This window comes from Apium graveolens, chromosome 10 (assembly GCF_009905375.1).
Source record: "Apium graveolens cultivar Ventura chromosome 10, ASM990537v1, whole genome shotgun sequence".
NCBI classification, from domain to species: Eukaryota; Viridiplantae; Streptophyta; class Magnoliopsida; order Apiales; family Apiaceae; genus Apium; species Apium graveolens.
The window spans coordinates 196507201-196532812 of record NC_133656.1 but is presented as its reverse complement, the minus strand read 5'-3'; the positions used below and the strand labels follow the sequence as shown (position 1 = coordinate 196532812).

The 25612-nt window shown below is 32.8% G+C and overlaps 1 protein-coding gene across 1 annotated transcript; it reads right to left on the bottom strand.

Moving 5' to 3' along the window:
- Window positions 1–1213: 1213 nt before the first annotated feature.
- LOC141690192 (UDP-N-acetylglucosamine diphosphorylase 1-like) lies at window positions 1214–10702 on the bottom strand. Its single transcript, XM_074494870.1, has 15 exons — window positions 10310–10702; window positions 10162–10216; window positions 9927–10078; window positions 8832–8871; window positions 5893–5985; window positions 5706–5818; window positions 5525–5599; window positions 4681–4720; window positions 4470–4552; window positions 4285–4362; window positions 3305–3448; window positions 2952–3019; window positions 2023–2137; window positions 1778–1934; window positions 1214–1509 (listed from the first exon to the last, which is right to left on the bottom strand). Exons 1-15 carry the CDS (start codon window positions 10508–10510, stop codon window positions 1412–1414), a joined length of 1512 nt encoding a protein of 503 aa, XP_074350971.1. The 5' UTR covers window positions 10511–10702; the 3' UTR covers window positions 1214–1411.
- Between the last annotated feature and the right edge of the window lie 14910 nt (window positions 10703–25612).

Below are 25612 nucleotides of genomic sequence, written 5' to 3'. Positions count from 1 at the left end.
TTAGGGTTTAGGGCTAACCTAACCCTAAAGCCTAAACCCTAATTTAAACTAGGGTTTAGAGAAAGGCCGTAAACCCTAAAAACCAAAAATGTAAATTTTTAATTAAACAATTTTAAAATTTAAGGGTGTATTTTAATTTAGTAATTTTTAACATTTTAGGGTTCACCAATCCCCTTTTGGGTTTTAGAAATAATTTAAATAATATTTTAGTATTTTGAGAATTAACAATTTTTTATTTGAGATTAAAAATATTTTTTTAAAAAAACATTACATATGTAAAAGGCTAGATGAAATAGTGTTTTTGGGGTAAAAACGCTACATGTGTAGCGTTTACTTGCTAAAAAGAAAAAAAATAGAAAATAAAAAGCAAAACGTGAAACGAAATACCGTTATACTAAAAAGCTTAATGAAGTGTCGTTATTAGTGACATTTTGGGCCATTATTTTTAAAAGTGATATTTTGGACCATTTTTAACTCAAAAATGACATTTAAGACACCACCCCAATATTTGCAAGTCTGTATTTTTCATCCACATGCATATTTATATTTATAGATTATAAAAATTTATAATAATTATTTACAAGATAGAGGCGTACAATATTTGTGCGTCTGTATTTTCCATCCACAGGCATATTTATAGATTAGGGGTTATTAATCTACCTTCAAACTCACTTGGAACGGATGTGATTGATCTTGTATTGTACAGGCATGTCCAATATTAGTTTGAGTTTTTTTAAATTTTAGTTCATACATTATACTTTAAGGAAACAATTATCAAATATATCTTACAAATATGGGTAGCTAAAGACCGGACAACTTCGTGAAGTGAGGACAGCAACAAGCGTTACTATACCAGCAAAGGAGAAGTCGTTTGTTACAACAGTAAGGTTTATACATCTGCCGTTATCTACACTTTCTGTACTATTGAAATTATACAGCTGGTAACTTCTGATTTTACTGATTGTTATACTCACACGGGAATTGGTTCTAATGACAGGGCAGTGCTCATTTAATTATTACATGATTTTTTAGTGCAATATCTAGCAGGTTATATAGGTCCTTCAGGCCTTCTTTCTACTAAAATATACTGTATTAAACTGACACCTCATTAGTTATCATAATCTTTTCACTCGGTGGTTGAAAAAGAATACTAAAAAAAGAAAGAAATATCCCCCCCCCCCCTCATTGTACATCCGAGTGACCAGCGGAGAAATACAATAAGAAACAACTCAAAAACTTGCTCGAAGACAACCAAAAACATTACAACAAGTCGAGCAATACATCTATCAGCGTGAAATTACAGACCTCATAAGCACAAATTCTATAGTAAAATATATAAGCAAAAGAAAAGCTGAAAAAACACCCGCCAAATGATTGAAGAAAAACTCACAACTTGATGTGGCAAAACTAATTAGTATGAGATTTCACAAGGTGCGTGAAATGTTCTTCCACGACATATAGCTTCGAGGTTTTCTCCGGCATAAGAACAAAGTGGTGATACCTCCACACCTGCGCTCAAAGTGATAGAACACTGCTATTATAAAAGTAAAATCAACTGAGTGCTAAATCAAAAACTCACAGGCTAAATAGTAAGATATATAAAGGGGTGCGACTGTGTGTAGCCGGTAATTTAAGGCTCCGTCTTGCAGAACAAAACGATAGGTCAATATTTGAAACTTCATCACTATTGTCCAGTATTATCAAATGTTTTTTGTCCTAAGATATATCTAATTATTGTTCATCATATAGGCAAATCTAAGAAAACAGGGTTAATTACCCGTCGAATATAAAGGGACCGAATGTGTTAAGAAGCCACCAGCAGCAACCACCCAACGAGTGTGAAGACGAAGACATAACAACCGAGCACTATCTGGAGTGTCATAATTCGATCCATTCGCATTTTTAACTGGAGCAAACTCTTCTTCACGCAAAACCTATGTGAATATGATCTTATCACTCTCGATATAAAAACAAAGTCCAAAGGGAACTGCAGATTTTAGCAACTACGGAAGGATAAATTACCTCGAAAAGTGTCATGGAAGGTGCATAAGGGAATGCATCAAATATAAATTGCTCTAATTTGTATCCCATTGTATATCCATGGATTGATGGAATTTTCTTCTCCGCGAGATGATAACTGCATTACATCAATTTGTTTTAAAAACAGTAACTTCGTAACACTAACACTTCAATAACAAATAAAAATTGCTTGATTAGAGGAACTAACAAATGATACACTGCAGTGCATGGAATTTTATGCAATAAACAAGGTAAAAATGTGTGAATCAGGATGGTGAGAACTGAGAAATGTAGACCCATTTACAACATGGTCTTTTGCATAGAATCTTCCTTTTCACTGCGCTAATCAATTTATTGTAATTAGCTGAATTTTGAAAATGTTAAAAAGTTTCAGAGAGAGAGAAGAAAGTTTAGTTTAGAATTCTTCAATAATTACACTAGTGGCTACGCAAATATATAATCATTCATTAGGTGATGAAACTTCTCACTGTACATAAATCTTCCTATTCACTGTGCTAATTAATTTACAATTATCAGGTGAATTTTGAAACTGTTAAAAAGTTTCAGAAGAAAAGAAGAAATTTTTGTTTAGAATTATTCAATAATACACTAGTGGCTAAAGCTAAGCAAATATATAAACATTCACTAGGTGGTGCAACTTCTCAACTTATGACAACTATATTCTTTTAAAGTTTCCAGACAGACGTGAGCACTATGTGCAAAAATAATAAAATTTCGTTTCGTTCATGATGTCAAGATCGAGTCATACTACATTTGCGCAGAGTGTAAATCAGCTACAAGCATCTATGTTTGTTTTAATCTCTCAAGGCAAACCTAGTTGTAATCAAGTCATAATTTTAAATCATATATCAGACGGAATCATATATATACACACAACTGAAAATATACAACTAAGCAGAAACTTTACTGACATGCTGTCCTTCTCAAGGCCATTTGCAACCTGATTTAGAAAATCAACTGTAAACATATGTAGGCAAACCTGAGGCAGGAAAAGAAACCATAAATTCGGATGATACAATTATTTCTATAAAACAATGCCAAGGCATCACTCGATTTCATAAGATTAAAGCAGATAGAAGCATCTTGCAAAAGGCAAAAAAAATAAAAATAAAGTAACAAGTTATGAAGTAGTAAAAAAGGTTGACTGCTACAGAATTAATCTGCAAGCAACTTTAAGGTATAACATGCAAACTTTGGAAAGCAGGGAACAAATTTAAAATGAAATCATGGAAGAGTAAAGTGATAAAGGTGAGATAGACATTACATTACTCCAGCAAAAACGAAGCCTTCCAGTTTCCTGATTTATTGCACTAGCCAGGGATGAATCTAACTCGCTGTATTCCACCACAGCAAGAGGTCCACCTTTCCCTCGCCTTACAAACACGCCAACCTTTTCTTGAGGGTAAGCCTGCAATCAAATTATTCTATGATGGCTTAATATGGTACAACATATTAGAGAAGACTGCATAAAAGAGAGAAGCCACTATATAACCTACAGCACCCGCTAGATGATTCTATAATCATAAAATCTTGGATTGCTACTATTTATTAATCACCAATGTCACAAAGATAGATCACCACTTTTCACTGGCATATAATTTCTTCCATCATAGATAAGCATGCACAAAACTATTTTTTTAGGCTATTAATTACTCCCACCGTCCCAAAAAGGCTGGCCCTCTAACTTTTTCACGCATTTCAATGTTTTTGGACGAGGTACTTAGAAATAATATATTTCAAATTTTTTTGTTTTGTATAAAAATATAAAGTTCATACTTTTATACAAAACAAAAAAAAAATTGAAATATATTATTTCTAAGTACCTTAACTATGCGTCTTAAAATGCGTGCAAAAAGAAGAGTATCAGTTAACCCAAACATGAGCACATCTCACTGTGGACTCGCACAAGTTTTTCAACTGCAATGCTCTGCCTTTTTTTTGTTGTTCTGGTTAACTCTGACTTCTTTGACTAGTCCAGATGTTTGGTAATAGTTTCTCTTGCATTTAATATGTACATGTTTTTTTTACATTGTGTTATTGTATGTCCTGATGCGACCCTACAAATGCTCTGCGCTACCCTTCAAACTTAACGAGGAGATAAAAGACTAAAATAACTGAATATTGGGATGGTTACTTCTGCAAATATGACTTCGGATATGTTGGAAAGCAATCTTGGTGCTTACAAATATACAAATTCATATTTTACCAAATCCAGTGACATATAAAGAAGCATAAACAATGTACCTTACGGACTACTTTAGCTGCAGTAGCTACACCTTTATCAATGAAATAACCCAGGAAAGTAGGGTCAGCAACACGAACCTGCTTGCAAACAAATGGAATTAGAAACAAGAATTTATGATTCGCAAGAAATATTTAAGGTTTCACATGGAATAACTTTTAAAAAGCAGTAGTAAAGGAAAACACACCAGAGCGTTGTCAACTCCATAACAGTCCAAATATTTAACCCCTCTCATTGTCATATCATCCAGCAACCTTGAATATTTCAAAGCTAAAAATTGACATATAGTACAATATCAAATCAGAACTCTTTATATAAAAACAACAATGGCAATGTATATGATCAGCAATAGTGATAACAAAGCCTCCTAGAGAACTAACACTCGAATTGTGTTATACCTGAATAGACTCCTCCATTTCCGTCTGGAGCCTTCGCTACCTGGCTTTACAAATTTAGATTTCCATAACTACCATATTCACAGATATTTCACAAAAATAACTAGGTATAGTAGTAAATGGGAGTATAATATTACAAGCAAATAGAAATTTTCAATTAACATCAAAAGTAACAAAGCACTATAACGATAGTATACCAAAAATTCATTGCAAATCCTAATCAATTGATGTTTTAACATTTTAGCAGAAAAAATGCCTATAATTTTCTATATGGTTTAACGAAAAAATACACAACTGTCATGTTTGCAGAGAGAACATCAACCTTGTAACTTTGCGTTGTCTCATCAGTTTTGTATTCAAGTCCTTGTTGTCTTACACCGTTTTCAGTAGAAGGAAAACAAAACTACGGTGCAGTCTAGCTACTGTATTCAACTGAACATACAATAAAACTCAAGAACATATGTTCGGAAGTGGGCTATAACAAGGAAAATAGTAAACCTAAAATACCGACAAAAGAATGATGATGCTATCGAGTTCAATAATAAATCATCTTCCCCATTTCAGTTACGTCCATTCTTTGTGGATGTTTACAAGGCATCTTCTGAAATTTTATTTAGTGACAACTATTCTGAAGTACTCTCTTATTTAGCCAGATTTGATCAATAACGGTAAATGTGAGTCTATCGAAAGTACATATATTAGAGTGGATTAAAAAAAGTAAAAAATAGATGCATAAATAATTAATTTGCTAAAATATGCTCACTGGGAAAGTGCCAACACGGCCTACATCTGTCCCATATTATAAGCGCAAACATAAACTGTGGAAGTAAAAGAGAATAAACCCTACTCTGCATGGAGTCTCCATTATAAATCTACCATCTTTGGAAACACAAGGTATTGTGCCCTGCTGGAAGAATGTAACCTGCATTAAAATGTATAAGAATTAAATTTAAAGAATCAACCAACAAGGAGCATCTAGAAGACTAGAATCAGTCAAAGTTGGAAGTGTGCAAAAATCTATAGCGTACTTGATCAGATTCAAGACCGAAATATTTATGACTTTCAAAGAACTTGCGTGTGGCATCATCAGTAAACGGGCTAGTCATAATGTACCAATGTATTGGCACAACATCAGAAGATCCTGCATGAACTAGAAAAATAAGGAGAGTGTGTCTGATAAATTTATAACCCGAACAACCCAAGTATGATGCTCACCCTCATTTTGAGATAGAGCTGCTAATCTCTGAACACGCAAGATTTTCTCGGCTTGCAGTTGAAAAAGTGACTTCCCGGATGGAAGTCCAATATCTGAAACCCAGTTCTGATATTACAACTACAATTTATGGAGAGGGGAGATATGGAAAAATTATACTAGTTCACAATTCTAAATAAGACAAAAAGTACAAATAATTCGTATGTACTTTATCATATGTAGTGTCATTTTACATCATCCTTCTATAGTTTGTAACTTAACCTATCATTAACTACTTCAGGAAGAATTTTAAAAAAAATGAACAAATAATTCAGGTAATGTAGCCAGGTATTCTCGAACGTCTGAAACAATCGCTTTCGAGCCCATCCTGATAGGTCATTGATAATATGTCATGCTTAGTAAAAAGTTTATCTATTATTATTTATTTTTATCTAATTAGTTAGTGTATGTTAGTCATTAGCAGTTAGTAGAATTAGTGGCCAATGTTTTAGGGAGTCATGTTGAGCAATTTTAGGAAGCAGTTATTGTAGTTTCACTATTTAAGAATGTTTCTGCTGAATTAGAAATCAGAGAATTATTGTGTAAACAACTGGTTCATTTCTCACCATAAGAGAAACTTATCTTCTTAATATAAGCTTTGATTGGGACCTATCATTGGTATCAGAGCTTGATTAATAATGGCATCAAACAAGGAAAGAATCGAGAGTCTAGAGGCTGCTTTTGGTGGACTTCAAGATGGCTTGAGCAGAATGGAAGTTGATGTTACCGACAAGATGCGCCAACTAGAGGAAACTGTTAACAGGTTATCACAAGTTTTACTTGCAAATAAAGAAGCAGGCAATAACAATAATCGAGATGGTCCCTCTCGTTCCAACAGAGAGGAAAAGAGAGAGGATTTGGAAGCGAATCGCCAAATTTTTTCATCCAAAATGGCCAAACTTGAGTTCCCAAAATATTCTGGCGAAGATCCAACGGAGTGGTTCAACCGCGTTGGTCAGTTCTTTGAATTTCAAGGCACTGCAGAAACGAAAAAAGTATCCTTGGCATCATTCCACCTTGAAGGAGAAGCAAATCAGTGGTGGCAGTGGTTACTACGTGCATACAAGGAAGAAAGACGAGAAGTAACTTGGGACATCTTCCACGATGAGTTATGGGCACGCTTTGGACCAACAGATTGCGAAGATTTCGATGAAGCACTTTCGAGGGTAGAACAAACAGGCTCGGTACGTAACTATCAAAAGGAATTCGAAAGGCTTGGGAATAGAGTGTGTGGATGGACACAAAAGGCTTTGGTTGGCACGTTCATGGGAGGTCTTAAGCCTGAAATTGCAGATGGCATCAGAATGTTCAAACCAAAAACACTAAAGGAGGCTATTAGCTTTGCACGAATGAAGGAGGAACAACTCACTCGTCAACAAAGGACTATATATTCTCCCCCAATTTGTCGTGGTCAGATTGAATTCGACATCCCCAGCAAAGGCAACACCTCGACTATGAAACGTCTCACTTGGGAGGAGATGCAAACCTCCGACTATGAAACGTCTCACTTGGGAGGAGATGCAAAAGAGACGAACTTAAGGCCTCTGTTACAATTGTAATGATAAGTTCACTGTTGGTCATAGATGCACTGGACCACAACTCTTGTTGCTTAAAGGGTGTCAAAATGAAAACATTACTACGATCACAAGTGACACAATAGAGGTTCCAGAGCATGGACCTTGAGGACAAGGATCTAGTCGAAAAGGAGGGTATTGATAGGTCATTGATAATATGTTATGCTTAGGAATAAGTTTATCTATTATTATTTATTTTTATCTAATTAGTTAGTGTATGTTAGTCATTTGCAGTTGGTAGAATTAGTGGCCAATGTTTTAGGAAGTCATGTTGAGCAGTTTTAGGAAGCAGGTATTGTAGTTTAACTCTATTTATGAATGTTTCTGCTGAATTAGAAAGCAGAGAATTATTGTGTATACAACTGGTTCATTTCTCACCATAAGAGATACTTATCTTCTTAATATAAGCTTTGATTGGGACCTATCACATCCACACAGTAGAATTTGTAGAGCTTGCGGACTCTATGATAGATTATCTTATGATGGAAGACGAAGAAGAAACATGGTGATATAGAAGCAGTTAAGAGGGTGATGAATTAATATTTTATATAACTGAATGGGCTAGTGCTCTGTGTAACTCAAAATTCTTGTTTTCTTTACGAATGTAAAACCAAGATTTTCAACCATCCATCATTCCAATATGAAGAACTGCAAAATAATTGCCTATCTAGAAAGATTAGAGAAGGTACATGATGAAGAAAACCACTGGCACACTATTGCATTGCTAAGAGGTCAGACTTAATTGCTTGTTCCAAGTAATATCTTTTATTTTTCCTACTTCACTAATTCGATCTTTAATTATTGTTAAAACTTCGCTATTATAAGGGAGACCTAAGGCTTGCATAAGCACACTAAGGAAAATATTAACTTCGCCAAAGGAATTCGCGACACGTACTCAAATTTAAGAACATATGCTCCTTCTTAAGACATCTAAGTTTCTAGAAATTAAAGATTGCAGACTAATTTTTAAGTTGACGTATGGCTTAATTTGGTATTGACAGTGAAATGAATGTAAGAGAAAATATACGTGCCAGAGAAGATAAAGCACTGAAGATAAAATTGATGTTGAAGTCATTGACTCACTGTACATCTTGTACGGGAGTTGCACAGTGGAAGAGTGCAGCAGAACACTGAAACAAACTTTAACTATATACTTTTAACTTCTAACAGACAATATTATTCATCTTTATCAAAGTTTTCTTGAGAGTAAGGTAATCACAAATAAGAACTATCCTGCTGTTCTACATCTTAAGGTACGCGAGTATTAACATAATAATAATAAATAATAATAATAATATCTTTTATAGTTTAAAATGATAGTTACTCACTGAAACATCCTTTAGGATCTGAACTTCCAAGCCGAGTTCCCTGCAATCAAATTAACCACGAGAAAATACATCTAAGAGCATAATAAACAAGTGAAATGTAAAACACAAGTAAAAATGCCAAAGTAGTGGTTTCCACCATGTCACTCAGACCAAATTGGGAAATGGGTTTCTAGACAACATTTACAAAATTAAGATATAAAAATAGATATTTGTATACACATACTAAGTAAAAAAAATTGTATAAACAGTTTTTTTTAAATGCTGATACTGTACAAATTACCAATATTAGCAACTATATAAGGAAGTAGTAGCAAATTATTATTATTTTACCTAGAATTGTAGATACCTAATTGGTCTGGAGTAGGAAAATCCCAAAATGATAAAATCACTTTTTTAATTCTACTTCTTTGGAAAATAACATACATTACTCCTGACTCCTGAAAAATATTTGAACTTGTTTCCAAAATTAAATTTTGGATTTTGACCATGATCGATTAATTAGTTAATACCGTGAATGCAAAATATTAGTAATTAAACAAAAGTAAGCTCTTTGTGTCGGAACAAAATGCTTTTACATGATCAATCAATTGCAGAAAATATGATTATTTGATAGTTTGAACATGGTCAATCAGAGAGTAATAATTAAGCAAAAGTATGCTCCTTTTTGTGTTAAAACAAAATGATTTTACTTTACCAATTGATTGCAGAAAATATGATTATTAAAACAAGTCAAATGTCCTCAGGGCCATGTAGTGGATAAAGAGTGAAATATAACAAAAGAAATTACTTTAAACAATAGGAACATAATTATCCCTCACTCACCCTATGACTGATTGCATTAATATTATAAGTATAACCCCACTATAATCAAAGCATAATAAAGATTCCTTTTTTACTCTTTCTTTTCTAGATCAGCATATCCTCACCGAATTGCCGACACCCAGAAAGCCAAATTTCACCAAATTTCTCTCTCTCTCTCTCTCTCTCTCTCTCTCTCTCTCTCTCTCTCTTTCTCTCTCTCTAAAAGTAAGACAGCCAATTTTGCCTTCGGAAATAGCCAATTTGCAATCCTAAAAGATAGTAAAAGAATACTACCTGACCACCGGATAAAAGTAAGACAGCCAATTTGCCTTCGGAAATAGCCTTCATTCCCATCTTCCACCACCGTTCCCGGTCTTCGAGCTTTCTATCCTCCACAGTCGACACACTACTCTCTGGCACCGGCTCAATTGCCGCAGCAGGTAGCCCTAAATCACAATCATAACAACTCAATTCTCGAAACATAGTCATACAAAGCTATAACAAATTAACATTAACATTAAAAAAAGACCATGTGATTGAAGTGAGCAACGAATAATCCGATCAATCCTCGAAAGATCCACATTCTACAATCACAAAAAAAAAATCAATTCAATCCATTCATCACACGTATACACAAACACATTTCATCACAATTGCGAAATTAATATTAAAATTACTTGAATATCTTTAACAAGAAGACCACGCTCCTCATTCGAAAGCTCATCCCACAGCGCAAAAGCATCTTCCTGTCCATAATCCTTCAATCTCTCAACCAAACCTTGCGGCGGTCCCGCCACTCCACCGCCGCCGTTAAATTGATCACCATTACCTTTCCCGTTACTACCTTCAATCACTTGTTGCGCTCCAATCTCTCTCATTCTCTCCAATCTCTCTCTCTCTCGAGATCTCTATAGAGATTTTTTAATATCCGGCTGTAAATCTGTTCGTTGCGCTGAAATTGATGAGAGGGAGAAGAGAGGAGACAAATATAATAGCTGGAGTGTAGTGGAGTCTGTTGTAGGGGATGAAATTACCGGAATGACCTTGGGGGGTTGTGTTTTGTATAAGTGGAGGGTAGGCGTATTTTTGGTAGTTAAGGGGTGAAGTGAAAGTAGAACTGGATCCGTGATTAATTAGGCTCACCGTCAAATGTTTGTAGGCCCCGTCAACCCGCCATTCTAGTGTCCAATATCAATATTCTTATAAGCAGAACACCAAACACCCTATATTTGGCAGTCAGTTGCTAGGTAAAGTTGTTTGGTAGAACAAATAACAATCGTCAGATCTAAAGTCAGAAAGATGAGAATCATTGGATGCAATAATAAAATATTATCATATTAATATTTACATTGCTCTCAGGGATTCAGGGTTCGAACCCTGTCAAGAACTTATTATATTTAAACTCTTATATTCTTTATTATGCTACTTATTATGCTACAGGTTCAGGGCTCGAGTTCCGTGAACAACATATTATATTATATTATTTATTTTCAGTCAAGTCTCAAATTATTATAAAACATATATTGTTATAACTTATTATATTTTTCAATTTATTTTTCAACTATTGAAAATTATATTATAAAATATATTATTAAAAAATATCGAATGTTAAAAGCTATCCGTGCATCGCACGGGTTATAGTCTAGTATATTATAAATTGATGGATAACCCTTTCCTAAGATTTGGTGTCCATATTTTGGTTTGGATATGATTTTTAACTTTAATTTGACCCAATGGACTATTCATTTTTAGGTTTGTTATCCATATTAACTTTATAAAAGATTCATGTACTTATTATAACCCATTTTAATTATGGAAACTTTGCAGTACAATTTTAAATATGAATTGTGTTACTATGGTAAGTTTTTAATACAAATTTGAAGTAAAGTTTAAATTTTAATAGATCTATTTATATAAATAATCTCATAAAATATTTAACATAAAAATAACATATGTAACGAAAGTAGTTCTTACATAAATTTATCATAATATGTAGATGCAATACACTTATTATATAGATAATTTAATCTTTCATAATCATATTATTCAATTTGAATTATAAATTTATTTATTTATTTTATTAAATAATTTTTGAGATCCCCGTGTGCGTAGCACGGGCTATAAACTAGTGTGATAAACAAATGCTCTCGTACTATCAAATTTACATTGTACCGAGTAATAATTACTTCCTCTGTCTCGTTCAATTCTATAGGTTACTTTTTGACACGCTTTTTAATACTCATTTAAAACATAACTCCAGAATATTTTTTTAAAATATTTTTTTTCTGAATAAAAGTTCATGTTTAAACTTTTATTCAAAAAAAATTGATAAAAACATTATCAAACTATACTTTATATAAGTCTCGAAATACGTGCAAATAGTAAACGTATAGAATCGAACGGGACGGAGGTAGTAGTAATTAATACTACTCTACAGGCTTAAATATTATTAGCCTGTGACCGTGAAATGCCCGAATTTCTAAACTTTTATCCGCTAGTACTAGGGTTGCTCATGAATTACGTAACCCGCATAACCTGAACCAACCCAACCCTGAAATATACTGTTTAAACCGAACCGTTTAAAACCGTGGATTAATTGGGTTGTTTTCTAATCGAGCCGTTTATAATGAGTTGGGTCATATTTTATTCTTTTAAAAACCTAAACCAACCCAACCCGGTTATATTACTAGACCCATCCCATTTTAAATATTTTACACTCCCCGACTCAGTAACCCTAAGACATGAGTCCCTCACCCGACCAATTTATTAAACCCTAGTGAATATTATACCTAACACAAACAACAGCCGCTTCTTACTCTCTCTCTCAGTCCTCATCGCTCACCTCACTCTCGGCTCTCGGGGATCAGAGTATCAGACAGCAGCAGCTCATCAGTCATCACAGTCTCAATATTTTCCAAATCTTCGATCAATTTGTAAGCTGATTATTATAATCTCTTCAAATATTTTTTTATTTATCTTTATTTTGGCTCGATTCTTGCTAATCTTAGTCTTTTCATTTTATTTGATTGTATATGTCTAATGTGTGTGTTTATTTTTATATATGCTTTCAAGATTCTGATGTGTGTGTTTATTTTTATATATGCTTTCAAGATTCTAATTTGTTTTAAAACCCAAGACAGAGAGAATAGTGGATTATTAATTTGCCGAACATTCTTAAAAAACAAGTTTAGGACAAATAATTCTCCACATTTTACTACAATCATAAAATGAACAAGTTCTTTAATCCTTTTTTTATTCTCCTGACTCTCTGTTAAACTAAATAGTTTAAGTAAAGCGTGGTGTAATACTAGATAACTTGTAAATTGTTTTTTAATGTGTTCAATAACAAAGTTCTGAAAATTGCACTTTTGTCTCTAGGAACTTATGAAGGCTACCTGTTTAATTGTATATTGTATATTTCAATTCTGACATGCTTGATATCATTTAAGTTGTTACTTGTTTATTTAAGTTGTTTTGATTAGTAGATTGTTAGTCCAAAAATGGTGGAGGCGCTCATTTGTACTCAAAGTTGGTTGAAGGGTAGTCACGGAGGAATTAAATCTAATACTTATTTGGATGAAACTCAATGCTACGAGTTCCTGGAAGTTGAAGAAGGTGAAAAACTATTTCTAACACGTTTGTTAAAGTAGATTTTATAACAAATTTTTTTATATTTTTAAAATTGAATATTTTGTAGATGCAATGGGAAAAAAGAAAGACAAGGTTGGATCAAATGAGAAGTGCAGCAGGGCCAAAATTATTAATCTTAGTGACAACTGATTCATTGTTTAGTGTTGTTCAGTGTTCCATTTATTCGGAGCAAAAAAATTGTTGTCCACTTGCTATTTTCATATTTTATGCTATGCTTCAAGACTTATTTTTTATGGATGATATAATATTTGGGATTAATTGAACTATTTATGGATGATGTAATATTTTGGATCAGCGTAATATTCTAAATTCAGTACTTAATTTCCTGTTTTAAATTTTTTCCTTTTTGCATTTTACGATCAACATTAGTTTGTTATATAAAGTTTTGACAGGTTTGTTTATTACTCAACCCGATTAACCCAACTCAACCCTCCCCAACCCATCACACGCTTAATAGGGTTGGGTTTAATAATTTTTCTGAGATTAATGGGTCGATATTTTAATAATCTATCTAACTATACTATTATATAAGCAGAACACCCTCTATTTGGTAGTCGGTTGCTCGGTACAGTTGTTTGGTACGACAAATAACAACCGTCAGATCTAAAGTCAGAAAGATGAGAATCATTGGATGCAATAATAAAATATTGTTATATTAATATTTAATCTGCTCTCATGAATTCAAGGTTCGAACCCTGTCAAGAACTTATTATATTTAAACTCTTATATTCTTTATTATGCTACTTATTATGCTATAGGTTCAGGGCTCGAGTTCCGTGAACAACATATTATATTATATTATTTATTTTCAGTCAAGTCTCAAATTATTATAAAACATATATTGTTATAACTTATTATGTTCTTCAATTTATTTTTCAACTATTGAAAATTATATTATAAAATATATTATTAAAAAATATCGAATGTTAAAAGCTATCCGTGCATCGCACGGGTTATAGTCTAGTATATTATAAATTGATGGATAACCCTTTCCTAAGGTTTGGTGTCCATATTTTGGTTTGGATATGATTTTTAACTTTAATTTGACCCAATGGACTATCCATTTTTAGGTTTGGTATCCATATTAACTTTATAAAAGATTCATGTACTTATTATGACCCATTTTAATTATAGAAACTTTGCAATACAATTTTAAATATGAATTGTGTTACTATGGTAAGTTTTTAATACAAATTTGAAGTAAAGTTTAAATTTTAATAGATCTATTTATATAAATAATCTCATAAAATATTTAACATAAAAATAACATATGTAACGAAAGTAGTTCTTACATAAATTTATCATAATATGTAGATGCAATACACTTATTATATAGATAATTTAATCTTTCATAATCATATTATTCAATTTGAATTATAAATTTATTTATTTATTTTATTAAATAATTTTTGAGATCCCCGTGTGCGTAGCACGGGCTATAAACTAGTGTGATAAACAAATGCTCTCGTACTATCAAATTTACATTGTACCGAGTAATAATTACTTCCTCTGTCTCGTTCAATTCTATAGGTTACTTTTTGACACGCTTTTTAATACTCATTTAAAACATAACTCCAGAATATTTTTTTAAAATATTTTTTTTCTGAATAAAAGTTCATGTTTAAACTTTTATTCAAAAAAAATTGATAAAAACATTATCAAACTATACTTTATATAAGTCTCGAAATACGTGCAAATAGTAAACGTATAGAATCGAACGGGACGGAGGTAGTAGTAATTAATACTACTCTACAGGCTTAAATATTATTAGCCTGTGACCGTGAAATGCCCGAATTTCTAAACTTTTATCCGCTAGTACTAGGGCTACTCATGAATTACGTAACCCGCATAACATGAACCAACCCAACCCTGAAATAAACCGTTTAAACTGAACCGTTTAAAACCGTGGATTAATTGGGTTGTTTTCTAATCAAGCCGTTTATAATGGGTTGGGTCATATTTTATTCTTTTAAAAACCTAAACCAACCCAACCCGGTTATATTACTAGACCCAGCCCATTTTAAATATTTTACACTCCCCGACTCAGTGACCCTAAGACATGAATCCCACACCCGACCCATTTATTAAACCCTAGTGAATATTATACCAAACACAAACAACAGCCGCTTCTTACTCTCTCTCAGTCCTCACCGCTCACCTCACTCTCGGCTCTCGGGGATCAGAGTATCAGATAGCAGCAGCTCATCAGTCATCACAGTCTCAATATTTTCCAAATCTTCGATCAATTTGTAAGCTGATTATTATAATCTCTTCAAATATTTTTTTTATTTATCTTTATTTTGGCTCAATTCTTGCTAATCTTAATCTTAGTCTTTTCATTTTATTTGATTGTATATGTCTGATGTGTGTGTTTATTTTTATATATGCTTTCAAGTTTCTGATGTGTGTGTTTATTTTTATATATGCTTTCAGGATTCTAATTTGTTTTAAAACCCAAGACAGAGAGAATAGTGGGTTATTAATTTGCCGAACATTCTTAAAAAGAACAAGTTTAGGACAAATAATTCTCCACATTTTACTACAATCATAAAATGAACAAGTTCTTTAATCCTTTTTTTATTCTCCCGACTCTCTGTTAAACTAAATAGTTTAAGTAAAGCATGGTGTAATACTAGATAACTTGTAAATTGTTTTTTAATGTGTTCAATTATAGGCTGCAACAAAGTTCTGAAGATTGCACTTTTGTCTCTAGGAACTTATGAAGGCTGCCTGCTTAATTGTATATTGTATATTTCAATTCTGACATGCTTGATATCATTTAAGTTGTTACTTGTTTATTTAAGTTATTTTGATTAGTAGATTGTTAGTCCAAAAATGGTGGAGGCGCTCATTTGTACTCAAAGTTGGTTGAAGGGTAGTCACGAAGGAATTAAATCTAATACTTATTTGGATGAAACTCAATGCTACGAGTTCCTGGAAGTTGAAGAAGGTGAAAAACTATTTCTAACACGTTTCTTAAAATAGATTTTATAACAAATTCTTTTATATTTTTAAAATTGAATATTTTGTAGATGCAATGGGAAAAAAGAAAGACAAGGTTGGATCAAATGAGAAGTGCAGCAGGGCCAAAATTATTAATCTTAGTGACAACTGATTCACTGTTTAGTGTTGTTCAGTGTTCCATTTATTCGGAGCAAAAAAATTGTTGTCCACTTGCTATTTTCATATTTTATGATATGCTTCAGGACTTATTTTTTATGGATGATATAATATTTGGGATTACTTGAACTATTTATGGATGATGTAATATTTTGGATCAGCGTAATATTCTAAATTCTGTACTTAATTTCCTGTTTTTAATTTTTTCCTTTTTGCATTTTACGATCAACATTAGTTTATTATATAAAGTTTTGACAGGTTTGTTTATTACTCAACCCGATTAACCCAACCCAACCCGCCCCAACCTATCACACGCTTAATAGGGTTGGGTTTCATATATTTTTTGAGATTAATGGGTCAATATTTTTATAACCCGTATTAAATGGGTTGAGTCATTAAAAGAGCTAAACCGACCCAACTCAAACCATGTGCAACCCTAATTAGTATGAACTTGCATATGTTAAGATAACTAAATTTAGTTGTTTCTTGGCCACCCGTCATAAACAAATTGATATCAATAATATTGTTATTGATCTAACATGATTAACGTTCTGATTTATTGATAATTTATTTTTAATTATTTTGATAACTTTTAATATAAGAGTTTGAAGTCGAGTACAAGTAGCATAGGTTGTGTAACTCAAATATAATTGATAGAGGTAGGGAGAAAAATAGTACAAATACTGTGACTGGACCAATAACATACTTAACAGCCAATAAAACCACATAAAAATTACAATTCTAGATCATAATTAGAGGAATTAAAATGCGTTTGAGCGTATATGTAAACTCGATCAAAGTTCAGTATATATGCATAACACATGTCTTTATCCCATTAAATTTCAATGTCTTTGTGTTCACATAGTTGTTTGTATGAGATTCTATAATCGATTGATGAAATTGGGTATTTGATCGTAGTGGTGATACCATGTATTTTTTTTTGACAGGAAGAAGAGCTGATAACCAGCTCAAGAAACACCAGAAAAGTGATCACTACTCATACGAGAGAGGAAAACAGTTGGAGGATTAAAAATCTGATCAAAAGGAAGCAGACCATGAAACGACTGCTTTGCAACCCAGTGCGCAGGAACATTGCATCGACGAGGCAGAAACAAGAAGACGTTGGAAAATTCAGATGTCATATTTTTAATATCATCAACTAAAATATCACAATTCCAGGGAAGATCAACATCTGAAGATAAAAGCTCAATTACTGCTTTGTAATCCAATTCAATAATGGTAGAAGAAATTTGTTGATGATTGACGACTTGACATGCTTCTCGAATAGCTATTAGTTCCGCCTGAAGAGGGGAATCAGCTTGAACACAATATCCCAATCCTTCTTTAAGCTGCCCCACATGGTCTCTCCTAATAACTCCAATTGTCGTTGAGCCATTTTTATAAGCTCCGTCGTAATTAAACTTCATCTTATTTGCAGGGGAGGAATCCACTGCAGTGAAGAATTGATTCTGAAGCTTCTAGGCTATAAGCATGAAGTGTCTAACTGTTAGGAATATGTTGTAGTCTTGATGATAATCCACCAAAACACCTTAAGTAGATTTATTAAGTGTCTTTTGTAATCTTCAACAGATAACCTCAGTTATTTATTCGTTGAAGTAGTAGCTTATGTCAATAAGTATGTAACACATTTGGTACACTATAATAGCTAAGGGGTTTAGGAGTCTTAGTTATTGTTCGGTCATGTTGACTACTAGTAAGATATACAAAATAGGTGGGATAAGTGTAATATAAATTCCTTGTAACTTTGTATAAGTGAAAGAGTATCAACTGCTATGGAAACAACTTCAACTGCTAATCTACAAAATTTCAACGGATGACTCTACAAGCTTCAACGGATAACTCAATATGCCTTCAACGGATAATTCAAGCCTTCAATGGATATCAGTCAAAGCTGTCAACAGATGTTATTAAGAAAGGTTCAACGGATGACACCAATATAGTGTCAACAGATAACATCTAAGAAGCTTCAACGGATGACTCTACAAGCTTCAATAGATAACTCAATATGCCTTCAACAGATAAGTCAGGCCTTCAACGGATATCAGTCAAAGCTGTCAATGCATGCTATCAAGAAAGCTTCAACAGATGACACCAATATAGTGTCAAAGGATAACATCTAATAAGCTTCAATAAATAATCAACAAGATAGCAGTTGATAAGGACTTGACAGAAGCTGACAGAGTCACATGGGTTGATAGTGCATAAAAGGAATATGGCAGCCTGATTGCAGGCGTTAGAAGAAAATGATGCATTTTGTTTCCATGCAAAATAAGCTCGTTCAAAGATGTTGTATCTAACTTGGATTGCACTGGACAGAGAAATGAAGAAACATGTGATTGGACCTAGTTGATAGAAATATTATTCTTCTCTTATTGCACACGTAGCTTGGTAAATATATAAACCAAGTGTAGCAAGTATCTTAGAACTTAACTAGAACAACAAGTAGAAAAGCAAGCTGTATCTTTAGAACTCTCAATTCCTAAGTTGTAAGAAACACTTGTAAGCAGCTGTGTGCATTTTGCATCATAGAGACTTCAAATATACACCTCTGGTGGAAAGACAAATCCACCATAAAGTTTTTTCCTTGTGTTTATTTACTTTGTGTTTGTTGAATACTTTTAAAGTCTTATTTATATTCTTGCATATTCACGAACACAATTTTATATTGTTTTTCAGAAAAAGTAAAAAGTAACCAGAATTTCATTCAACCCCTTTCTGTAAATCTGTTGTTGTATTGTTAGGGAATAACAATTGGTATTAGAGCACACTCTTAACATACAAAGAGTTAAAAGATCAAAGCAATCAAATAACATTAGCAGGAAGGATGTTGGAGTGAAGATTCCAATTCTTGACAAAGATAACTACCATAACTGGAAAGTAAAGATGCACATTCATCTACTCTCTCAAGATGAAAGCCATGTCAACTGCATAGAGAATGGACCTCATGTTCCTCGCAGGGCTGCAACAGAAGCTGATAAAGCTACTGAAAATGAGCAAACTATTCCAAAGCCAAAATAAGAATGGATTGATGAATATATTGAAGCAGTTCATAAAGATAAAAAGGCCATCATCATTTTGTTTAATGGTCTAGATCAAGACATGTTTGACAATGTCTTAAATTACAAAATAACTAAGGAAATTTAGGATCAAGTTCAAGTGCTATGTGAGGGAACTGAGCAAGTCGGAAAAAATAAGATGCAACTTCTCATACAACAATATGAGCATTTCCATTTTGAAGATGGTGAGTCCCTGAATGATACTTTCAGTAGATTTTAAAAATTGTTAAATGGACTAAAGTTATATGGAAGCCTAAGGTCTTTACCAAAGGAATGAAAGCCAATGACAATCTCTCTCACAAATTCACAAGAGTACAAGGATTTTACTCTTGAGAGACTGTATGGTATTTTGAAGACCTATGAGCTTGAAAAGGAACAAGATGAGTTCATAGAGAAAGAAAGGAAGAAAGGTGGGTCTGTAGCACTGGTAGCTGAGTAAGAGAGAGTGGTGGAAATGAAGGTTGAAGCTGTTAAAACTACACCAAACATGAATGTTTGTGAAGGCAGGTCTAAGATAAGCAAGGGAAAAGGGTTGATGGCCGAAGATGAAGACTGTCCAAGTCAAGATGACATGGATGAAGTTGATGAGCATCTAGCCTTTTTGTCTAGAAGATTTTCAAAGCTCAAATTCAAGAAAAATTTTGGAACTGCAAGCCTAACAGAAACATGGTTGACAAAACCAAATTCAAATGTTTCAAGTGTGGGCTGAGTGGTCATTTTGAAAATGAGTGCAGAAAGCCTAGCTTTAAAAAGAAAAGGTTGAGCCTATAGACTATAAAAATAAATACTTTGAGTTGCTCAAACAGAGAGAGAAGGCTTTCATAACTCAAAAAAATGACTAGGTGGCTGATGGAAATGATGCAGATGAAGACATGAACTATGTCAACCTTGCTCTCATGGCCAAGTCAGATGAAATAGAGGTTAGCTCATCTAGCAATCAGGTAATCACTACTAATCTTTCACAGCTTTTTAAAGATGAATGCAATAATGCTATTAATGACATGTCTACTGAATTATATCATTTGCGTGTCACACTTAATTCACTCATTAAAGAGAATAATAGAATTAAAGACAATAATGTGTTTTTAAGTGATATAAATATTGCATTAGAAACTCAATTTATTGAGTTTGATAAATTAAAAATTCAGTGTAAAATTGCTAAAGATGAGTTAACAGAATCTTTGAAGAAAGAGGAAATTCTGAGAAAGCAGTTTGAACGAGAACAAGAAGTCATTAAAGCCTGAAAATCTTCTAGGGATGTTAGTACACAGATTTCCAAAGTTCAAGAAATTAAATCATTTTGGGAAGCAGCCTGGAAGAAAGATAAGAAGAAACTGAACCAAGAGTTAGTTGATGGTCTGTCAATGAATGTTGAATCAAAGGATGATGAAGCTTATCCGTTGAATGATAAATCTCATCCGTTGAAGGAGATAAAGACCATCAGTCAAGGAAAGCTATCAAAGCTTAATAAGAAATATGGTTCAGTTATATAGAATTTTGTCTCAGGAGAATCAAGCAAAACCAAGGATGTAGGGAAAGGGAATGTAAGGCATATGTCAATGAAGCAATTTAATGACATGTTGGAAAAGATTGAGGTCAAAATAGAATCTAAAAGGAAAACAAACAACAATGGGAAAGTAGGGATTAACAAACACAACAACTACACACCTAATAAGTATGCACCTAGAAAAACTTGTGTGATAGTGTTAGAAAATCACTTCACTAGAGGTATTGTTGAAAAAACTCTTTTCTTTAGGAATGTAAATGGCTCTAGTATACTTGTTCAAATTTATGTAAATGATATAATATTTAGTTCTACAGATGATAAACTTTGCAAAAAGTTTGCCAAATTGATGCAAAGTTAATATGAAATGAGCATGATGGGAGAACTAACCTATTTTCTTGGTTTACAAGTTAAAGAAGTTAGTGATGGAATATTAATTAGTCAAACTAAATACATTCATGATCTTTTAATGAAGTTTGACTTAATGAATTGCACATCTGTAAAAACTCTCATGACCACTGCCACCAAACTTGAATTAAAACACAACTGAAAAGTCTGTGGATATTTCAAGTTATAGAGGTATGGTTGGCTCACTTTTATATTTGACAGCTAGTAGGCCAGATATAATGTTTCTTACATGTCTTTGTGCTAGATTTTAAGATGATCCTAGAGAATCTCATTTAGTAGCTATTAAGAGGATTTTCAGATATCTTAAGGGTACACCAAAACTTGGCATTTGGTACCCTAGAGATTCTGGTTTTGATCTAATTGGTTATTTAGATGCAGATTATGCAGGTCGCAAAATTTACAGAAAAAGTACAACATGAACATGTAAATTTCTAGGAAATAAGCTGGTGTCCTGGTTTAGTAAGAAACAACACTCAGTTTCTACTTCTATAACTGAGGCTGAATACATTGCAGCTGGTAGATGTTATGCACAGATGTTATGGATGATAAATCAATTACTGGATTATGGACTACATGTGGACAAGATTATAATCTTCTGTGACAACACAAGTGCCATTGCCATTAGTAAAAATCCTGTGCAACATTCAAGGACAAAGCACATTGACATCAAGTATCACTTCATAAGAGAACATGTGATGAATGATACTGTGGAACTTCATTTTATTCCAAGTGAGCAACAACTTGCAGACATCTTTACCAATCCACTTGATGAATCATATTTTACTAGGTTGGTAAATGAGTTAGGTATGTTAAACTACTCTTAATTTAATATTATTGATGTCTATGCAATTGGTAATGCAGCCAGAAATAAATTTCATTTTCTTGAAGAAGTGAAATTTTGGCTAAGTCAAAATTACTCCTTCAACGGATAAGGATTATCCGCTGGAAAGTCAAAAATATTTTTGGATACATGGTCCTTCAACGGATAATAGTGTATTGGACATCCGTTGATCAATCATAACCGTTAATTCTAAAACTTTATCCGTTGATATATACTTACAGTCTGTGTGTATACGTTGATGGATAATTTTAGAATTTCTATAGTTTATTTTATTTTTAAATGGTTATTTTTGGCATTTATCATTGGGTATTTACTTTTATTTTTAATCATTTATTTATCTTATTCTGGGAAAGTATAAAAGCCAATTTCATATTCAGATCTCACTTTTATCTTTCTCTAAATTCACAAGGCAAATTTTACTCTCTTTCGTCTCCAAAACCCTCTTTCTCTATGTAACTGCAAACCTAGAAAAAATGGCACCAATTGTAAAGATTATGTCTCAGACATGGTTTAGGCCTTTAACGAACTGTAGAGGGGAGTGAATACAGTTCAACAATCAAATCGAGATAACAGACACAATTGAGTCAACAGCTTTTATTATTGCCGTATAAAAACTGTTTACAATACTCTCTCAAAGAATGAAAAATTATCCTTGAGAGCTGGTAGGTTATTTGAATGATATAACAATCTGTAACATCTATAGTGTAAACCTAATTCGTGCTCATATACTGCACAGTTACACAATCAATAAGGAATCCTATTACAATATAAAAAGGAATCTTATAACATATCCATCTATTGATTGCTACAATAAGTAAACTCCTACACTGACATAGATTTTGCAAATATATTCTCCTTTGATATCTCCTGATTTCTAGCTCGACAGATACTGATATGAATAAGTCTTGATGACAAAAGCTTATCAGAAAATACTGATGGTAAATGATGATGACGTCATCACTGTCAAATACTGATATCAAATGATGATCAATAAACTCTGATATTTTAAGTACTGATATTATAAATTTCTTCTAACAATCTCCCCCAACTTGTGCATTATGTAAACATGTACAAGTTCCTAATTGATGATGTCAAAACTATCTAAATAAATAATCTATCTTACAGTCAGTGTCTTCAGACTTTAGTCTTCAATTCTACTAAATCCAGTAGCATCATCAAAGAAATTCTTGAGTAGATTTGCTTCAAGAACATTCAAATACATCTTCATCCTCTGTTTGATAACCTTGATCTCTTATATAATTTCATCATTCTGATAGATAGCAACTCTGAGGTCATGTAAATTAGATCTTTCAAGTGACAAGTCATCCAGTTCCAAGAATCCAATTTTCTTACCATCAGAATTAAAAGTAAGAACGTGTGATCTTAAAGACATAAGCACCTTGGCTCCTCCAATAGGCATATCAACAACATTTCCAGATATATCAATATATTTTGGAGTGTACCTTGACTTGTAAGTCTTTCCTCTCTGCTTTCTGTATACTAGGTCCTTTAGATAAGCAGACCATCTAGCAAAAGTAGAGTTGATTACCTTGAGTAATGTGATAATATATTCCAACTCTTGCCATGGTTTGTCTCTCATCTACTCTTGTGAAATCTTCAACCTCTTACAGGATTCCAAAAAATATAGCATCTTTTCCTTAGGCTTATTTATGTCATACAAATCAAGCACTATCTGAACTGATATGATCTTCTGTAAGTCTTCAAGCTGTATATTCTCTCCAATCCCTATCAGATTTCCAGGCTCTCTAAGAATTAAAACATTGCTAGTATAAGTATCAGTATTTGGAAGTCCCAAGACACCTCGTCTTCCAGCTCTTCTACATTGTAAGTTACTGTAATATCCGGGGTATATCATGTAATTATTTTTATCAATAAATAAATATTTTATGAATTTTTTTGTGAATTATCTGCTGATTGGTATTTGTATTTGGATGTTTAAATGTGGTAAAATTTGAGTATTTTAATTTTTATATGTCCGAAATAAATTATAGATAATTTTGATATATTTTAATTAATTTTTATGTTGTTATATGATTTTGTAAATGATTTATGGATTTAATAAATTATTTTTCCGAGTATTTATAAACTATTTTGTATAATCAGGAATCGAGCGACTTCAATCGTTTGTACGTTTTTACAGCCCGAAAGTCTCGGTAAAACTCCTTTCTAACCTAATTGGAATATTCTGAGCATTTTCCAAGTTTTGACTTTTTCGATCCGGAGTACAGTTTCACCTGTGCGGGTCCCGACACAAAATTTTCGATACAATATTCGTTTCTGTAAATCGATAAAACCCGTATCTTCCAGAAGATATTTTGATTAAACTATTATATTATCTTCTCGTAATTCGTGTAACCAAAGCGCTGAGACCAAGTCTGTATTTACAAAATATCCTGGTTTTGATAATTATCCTAAAATCGGTACCAAATTGGATCTTTTTTATTAATACTTAGCGATTAAGTATTCTATTTTCATATCCGATATGATCCAACGGGGTACCAATATTCCGTAAATATAAATAGCCCTTACCGTATTTTATTTTATAGAGATAATCATTTGCAAACAGTAAAAATATATAATTTTCAGAGAAAACCATAATATTCATAAGTGTTCTTGAGAATCAAACCTATATTCGAAGGTGTTATCGATATCGGATTTTGGAGTTCAAGTAATCAAAACAAAGGTATTGAAGAGTACTATCAAGATCTATAAGCCATACAACTACATAATCAATATGTATTTTTCTATAATTTTATTTAATTTCGAATTATTTTGGATTAAATTATGAATTTTTGATTTTGATGTTGTTTGCATGATTTGATGATTACATGTTGTAGATAATTTGATTCTGATTATTTTGTTATGTCATATGATGAATTTGGAGTTCAATAACATGTTCAATATTGAGTTTAATTTTTGAATTATGAAATTAGAGTTTATAACCCGTATGAATGTTTTAAATTGAAAATTAGGGCTTTTTGATATAGGGGTTATTAGTATGATTGATTAATACCAACATGTAGAACTTGAAAAGAGGAATCGATTGGTGGTGGTTTCATGAACAAACGATTCTGGAATCGAGCTGGCCGGAGAAAAGAAGAACTCACCATTCGGCGAGTTTTTTTCGAGTTATTCCGGCCAACTCAGGGGTTATCTGTTTGTTTTGATTGCATGGTTGAATTCCTGGTGATTAGAAGATGTGATTTGGAGCTTTTCATGGCATGACTGTACCCGGATCGTGTTCTCTGGCGAGACATGGGTGTTTTCCGGCAAACCTTGTAAAAATTGCATTTTAGTCCCTGTACTTTAGAAAATGAAACAGTTTGGTCCCTGAGGTTTCCAGAAGTTGCGAAAATAC